The sequence below is a fragment of the Sinocyclocheilus rhinocerous genome, unplaced genomic scaffold, assembly GCF_001515625.1.
Source record: "Sinocyclocheilus rhinocerous isolate Xijiao unplaced genomic scaffold, SAMN03320098_v1.1 scaffold515, whole genome shotgun sequence".
NCBI lineage: Eukaryota > Metazoa > Chordata > Actinopteri > Cypriniformes > Cyprinidae > Sinocyclocheilus > Sinocyclocheilus rhinocerous.
The window spans coordinates 346,886-353,899 of record NW_015660140.1 but is presented as its reverse complement, the minus strand read 5'-3'; the positions used below and the strand labels follow the sequence as shown (position 1 = coordinate 353,899).

At 35.5% G+C, this 7,014-nt stretch overlaps 1 protein-coding gene across 2 annotated transcripts in view; it reads left to right on the top strand.

Moving 5' to 3' along the window:
• Nucleotides 1-7,014, top strand: part of aopep (aminopeptidase O (putative)) — an 89,783-nt gene that overhangs the window by 34,404 nt on the left and 48,365 nt on the right. For both annotated transcript variants that reach the window (XM_016534002.1, XM_016534001.1), the window contains exon 11: nt 2,280-2,340. In XM_016534002.1, coding sequence (XP_016389488.1) covers nt 2,280-2,340 — 61 coding nt within the window. The remainder of the gene's footprint in view (nt 1-2,279; nt 2,341-7,014) is intronic.

Here is a 7,014-nt window from a genome sequence, read left to right as displayed (position 1 = left end):
CTTGCCTCAACACACCTGACTGGAAGTTTCTATGCCTAGTAAGAGCTTGATTAGCTGGTTCAGGTGTGTTTAATTAGGGTTGGAGCTAAACTCTGCAGGACACCGGCCCTCCAGGACCGAGTTTGGACAGCCCTGTTTTAAGGGATAAAATATTTAACCACAGGGGGACTTTAAGTCAATTTCGACTTGTAAAGTCATAATTTCGACTTTTTAAGTCATAATTTCAATTTAGCAAGTCATAATTTTTTTTTAAGGCATTCATTTTTTTCTTATGTGGCGGAAATGGGCTTCCATAGTTTTCCTGAGGGTTTATTTGTGACAGATCCCTTACAAAAAATTACCATGGTAATCACAGTTTCCTCCAAAATACCACCTATTACTATAGTTATTTTTACGTTAACATTTACAACTTGAAGGGCATCACATATTTATGTATTATGATTTTACCATAGTAATTTGCATCTAAGGTTTTATGCCAGAAACTATGGTTACCATTGTGAATTTTTAAAGGGGTATTGAGTAATCAATGGAGCTTTGATGCTGCATGCTTTCAAAAGCTGTTCTTCCATTTAAAGTGAGTTAGAAAGTATTAATTGGACATATATAATAGCGTGACTAATCATAACCGAACAGTTTTTACATTCTTACAGTCTTTACAGGTTCTTTTGATTAGCATTTATGCTTCATTAAATCAATCTCAGCATGCATTTGAGTATTTGCTTGTAGAATGAGCCTTGCTTTTATTCCGCAACAACACGACAGCGCTGTTATTTAGTAATCACAGTCCAGTGAGCTTAGTGATTTGCTCTGACACTCAGGGCTTTTCCCTCTTCGATGCTGAGATGGAAATTTCCATCCTTTCCTTTGTCATCACAAAAATGTGCTCAACTGTTGTGTCAAAGGGCCACAAGTGTTGGAGACACACTGTTCCTGTCTGAGACAGTCCATTAGTTGATTATATGTGCTTTGTGTTTGTGTGTGTGTGTGCATGCGTGTGTCTGCACTCTTGCACGTTAACAAGATTGATTTGGAGTGAGTGGTGAATGACTTCAATTACAGCTGGAGAAAAAAATACTTTGAGAGGAGAAAAGAAAAGCAAATCTGCACTCTATTGTCACAAGGATTATGCACCATTCAGAGTTGAATTGAAAATTGCGATTCAAATCCAGTTGAATTTCGAATGAGGCATCAAACAGGATTTTAATTGGTATTTCAGTTTAACCTCTGTTTTTTGTTCAAAATTATTTAGGAACAGTAATAGATTAATGACAAGAGTGGACCTCAAAAATCAATATCATAACAGGAGTTCTGACCATAGTCACAAAATTCTTGTTTTCGTTGCCTTTTTTCCTATCATGTTTTAGTAATCATAATAAATTATATGTCAATTGAAAGCTTAAAACCTCAAAATTCATCCTGTGATAACCATTTTAAAATCGGACATTGCATTACCATGGAAATGGTACTTCACAATCATATTATAAAATGTATTTGTTCATTAATTTTGACAATTTAAGTGTGGATGCACTTTCATGTCTATATTTAAAAATGGGGGTGAGAGTTAAGGGGTTAAAAAAGTCATTATATTGAAATGAAATTTAAAGAAATTCATATTACTGCTTCAGGGGTAGTTTTAATGATAGTAAATAATAGCAATGACAACTTCTTTAGATTTTATATAATTTATTATATATTACTTATTTTTTTTAATGAATTTTACACCCCAGAATGCTATAATTTAATCAACATTTTATCATTTTGATGACAATATATATATTTTTAGACAATCATCTGGACATTTTTTGCCATTGTGTGGCAGGAAAGTAAAAATGTATTTTGATGCTTAAGTTTGGGGAATTATATCTAATTATTCCTATTTATTCTGGTAAAAATAAGGTAATAGATCAATAGATAACAAATCTATTAACAAATCAATATTAATTTAATTTAGTTAAGGTAATGAAATTATTTGTGTTTTGTTTCAAACCGTATGTTGTATTTTTGAATTGCAATTTAGTAATTCCTTTTCCTGTCATTCCAGTTTAACATCCTGTGGCATGTGGCCAGTTTAATTCAAGTGCCAACTCATGAATTGAAAGGGTGCCAAATTCAACATTTTGAACTTTGCCCAACCCAGATACTTACACACATTGCATGTAGATTTCTTGTTAAGGTTGCTTTTAATTCGAAGGATTTTCATGATTTAAAGCACATGAAAGGAAAGCCAAAGTCCTTGATCTCTTTCAATAATTACTGAATGTATCACTTTTCTCTTTCAGTCGAGGCATCACACTTGAAACCATCTTTTCAGACTGGTTAGATACACCTGAAATGCCAGAGGTAAGAAGAAGAAAGCCAAGATCTATTTTGAGATGTTTGCTTATTCAAGCCAGATTAAATACTCTATGATTATGCAAAATGAATAAAAGCAGGCTTGTTACACAACATGTAAAAGATGTATTGGTGCTACCTCTCATGCCTGTCACCCAGAATGTAAAACCGGTTTTAATCCATTTCCTCTTGAGCAATAGAACATAGAGCACATGCATATATCTCTGCCGGACTGACACATGGCATGAATGAAGCAGCTTCCCTCCTGCTTTAAGATCCATTTAAACTCTCCAGCATTTCTAAACTGGTCTCTTAAACAATCGATGACTAATATGAAACCATAAGTCCGTGTTTTTTTCCATTTAATGTAAGATTTAGTAATCATTTTACAGTTTGAAAGGTGATTTGCTTGTGAAGATATCATGTTTCCAGCGAATACTGTGGAGGCTGTGTGTGTGGAATCTAATCTGTTGAATGAAGATTGGAAGATCTTTTTTACGTTAAGAATTGTGTGTTTTATAATAACCAGCAAAGACCACAAAAGCCTTTCCGTTCATCTATCCTGAGTCTAAGTCTCAAAAAATGCGTTCGAACATTCGTCTCTCTCCCTTCCAGCATAATTTGTCTGGTTTGTGCTTGATTTACACTCATTCGCCAACTAGACTGACGTGCGGTGCCATTTTCATTGACGCCGCCATTGGATCTAATGACACGTGGCTGCCAAAATCAGCACTGGAACAGTTTTACTTTTGGATAAAATCCTTGTTTTTTCCCCCGTTTGAAGCCATCGATTTGACTTTAAAAATATGTTCTTCTCAAACGTTCCTCTAAATAAATAATGGCAGGAAATAGTCGAACCCCACAATAAACAATCACAGCCACATATACACACACACATACAAAAGGGAGGGATGAGATGGGAACTGAGCTTTTTTTTTCATTGTGCTATTTTTAAGACGGCAAACATTTGAGCGAGCATAATAAGTCGCTATATCTGCACTTTGAGGTGGGTTTGAGGCTGGGACAATCTGAATCTCATGACCTCCCTTGACTCTGCTCGCTGTGGGTTGATGCTGAAAGGATATGCTCAGAGCAGCCTACCAAATCCCAATCCTGACGTGTACCTTTTGTAGAGAAAAGCAAAGCAGCTTTTAGGTCATTAGCTGGGGTGCGGCTGTATGGCAATAGCTGTGGTTCAAGACATTTGGATTCTCAGAGGCAAATTTAAGCTGTTTTTTGACAACTAGAGCTCTGTTCCAAAACCTATAGCAGGCATCCTGTTGCCTACATAGGATGGCTTCTTCTAAGGCAGCATCCTAGATCTCATTGGACAGATATGGAAAGTACATAGCAGCTTACAAGTACTCCACTCAGAAGACTTGACTTGCAATTGATTTCAATAGAGTTTGATGTTAGCAAGTTGCTAAGCTAACAGCGTAATTCTCTAGAACGAAAAAACAAAAATGAAGCTGAATTCTTGTTTTTCGTTTTCAAATTTTTCTACTTTTAATATTAAATCAAATTATTTAACTAATATACTGATTTATTTTAATAATATTTTTGAATATTGAATGAAATATTTTATTTAAAAATGTATAATCAATATCTCTCCCATTTTTTTCACCATTTTGGATTTGTTTTACATATAGAGTTTGGAGTTTATTACATTAGATTTTGGTTTTGCCTTCTTCGTGAAGGATACATGCAGTGCTGTTTTAGAATTTCTCAAAAACAAGGTACCTTATGTTGTTCCATACCTGTTTGGCTTTCTTCCAAAACAAAATTGGACCCCCTTGACTTTCATTGAACAAACAATAAAACATCTTTCAAAATATCTTCTTTTGTGTTGTACAAAAAAACATGTACAAATTTGGTACGACATGAGGGTGAGTAAATGACTGTGTGTGAACTCAATTTCTCTTTAAGAGACTGTATAAGTTGTCTACCTTCGTATCCATCTGCATGTTGGTACTGTTGTCTTAATATACTGCCTCTGTAAGTAGGGGTGGGGGAAAAAATCGATACAGCATAGTATCGCGATATTTTCCACGGCAATACTGTATCGATACACGGACACCAAGTATCGATCTTTTATTATATGATATTTGGTAGAATAACAAAATCTAATTCTTTAGTCCACTAGATGGTGTTGAGTTTTTTTCTCAAATCCTTTAATGCACGGCAAGCCGTTGATTATCCCGCTTATTCCATGGTCATTTGCCAGTATTGACAACTTAAAGCTGTTTATGATGTTAGCAGCACAATATTTAACCGGAAGGGTAAAAATGACGCTTATTTTTCATCATTTACGGCTCGTTAGCTCTAGCTTTCTGCCCGCTTCAAATCAGATACAGAGATTAAATAGTGCGGTAAGACCACATTTATTTTAATGAATTATAGCATTTATTTTAATGAATTATCTTGATCGAGAGAGAGATGACAGTTTGTGTGTGTGAATTACCTGCATCTGTGCATCTCTCTCTACAAACTATGAAGCTGTTTAGTTAACGTTACTTCGATTTTTACCTTGTTGCTGACTGAGGAAGATAATGAAGCGATCTAATATCTGTTATTTTATTAATAAAAGTCGCGGGGCAGCACCGACAATAAGTTTCTGTGTGTGCGCAGTGCGATCTGCAATCTCCGACATCTCTCCCTCTCACTGTGTTTATGTGCGAGTGGTGTGTGTGTGTGCGTGTGTGGGTGTGTGTGTGTGTTGCATCAATTACAGCAGTGCATTAATATGGAACGGAGATTAAACTGGCTTGGAACTACATGGAATGAATGAAAGTAAAATACTAAGAGCACAGCAGTGCATAGTATACCTGTTGTAGCACATTGTTTACTTTAAGAGTACATGTTATGTTTAATTTAAATGTAACATTTTTATTTTAATGTAAGACTGTTTTATTTATTTTAAATTTAACAGTAATTTACTTTCAAATGCCCCAATTGCTGAAGGGTCTGCACAACTTTTTTGTACAAGTTCAAGTTGCATTGTTCAAAATACCTGTAGTAGCACAGCAGTGCATACCTGTTTACATTTTAATTAAGGTTGACTAGACTAGACTGTAACATAAATGTTTTTGAACATTTATGACGTTTTCATGAAAGTGTTGGTCAGTGTGTCCGTTTGACAATCCCATTTTGCACTGCAACAATAAAATTGAAGTGAGATAAATAAACTGAGAAATGTTTCTTTTTAGTTAAAACAGATGTTGCCAATGTTTTCGTTTGGGGACATAATTTGAAGTTGGAAAAAGGTAATAAATTGCAATATATCGCAGAATATCGCAATATATTTCAAATCGCAATAATATTGTATTGTGACAAGTATCGTGATAATATCATATTGTGGGGCCTCTGGTGATTCCCACCCCTAATTTCAGCCAATTAGTAATGAACTACAGGGGTGAAATCTCATTCATACATGAGCAGCAACATTCTGAGGTAGTGGGAGAAGTTGTATAATAGGACAAAGAAAAAAACTATTTTGAGGTAAGAAAGTGATTTCATGTCTGGTTTATAGTTTAATTTGCAGTCATTTTAAATGACAGAACTTGGAAAAGTGGGAACAACTATTTATTGTTATTTATGTATATGTTAATGGGGGACACAAAAAACATGCATTAGAGAATGATCCATCTAAGAAAGCATAATTTAAGAAATTTATAAGAAAGGATAGTATTATAATTTCTATAATATAATTTCAAAAGACATTTAGGCCCGCTTCAAATCAGATACAGAGATTAAATAGTGCGGTAAGACCACATTTATTTTAATGAATTATAGCATTTATTTTAATGAATTATCTTGATCGAGAGAGAGATGACAGTTTGTGTGTGTGAATTACCTGCATCTGTGCATCTCTCTCTACAAACTATGAAGCTGTTTAGTTAACGTTACTTCGATTTTTACCTTGTTGCTGACTGAGGAAGATAATGAAGCGATCTAATATCTGTTATTTTATTAATAAAAGTCGCGGGGCAGCACCGACAATAAGTTTCTGTGTGTGCGCAGCGAAATCTGCGATCTCCAACCTCTCTCCCTCTCACTGTGTTTATGTGCGAGTGGTGTGTGTGTGTGCGTGTGTGGGTGTGTGTGTGTGTTGCATCAATTACAGCAGTGCATTAATATGGAACGGAGATTAAACTGGCTTGGAACTACATGGAATGAATGAAAGTAAAATACTAAGAGCACAGCAGTGCATAGTATACCTGTTGTAGCACATTGTTTACTTTAAGAGTACATGTTATGTTTAATTTAAATGTAACATGGTGTAATGAAATGTGTTTATGCGGTTTAAGGTTCAAAAAACACATTTTTACAAAGCTCATCGGTCTGAAAAGCGAGGTGTGCTCTGATTGGCCAGCTATCCAGTGCGTTGTGATTGGCCGAATGCCTCAAGCGTGTGACGGAAATGTTACGCCCCTTACCATACTGTGATGCCGTCTCCCAGCAGGATGAGACAAAACCAATAAAACCCATTACAAATGAGGCATTTGTTGCATGCAGTGGGGACATAATTACTGATTATGACTTATACAGTCTTTTTACGCGTTGCGTTGCATATCGCGCTGCGTAAACCTAAAACCATGTCTGCATTTGTGATCGGAGAAACAACAAACAACAAGCGCTACTCTACACTGCTCAAAACGGGCGTTTGAATCATCAGTGGCAAAT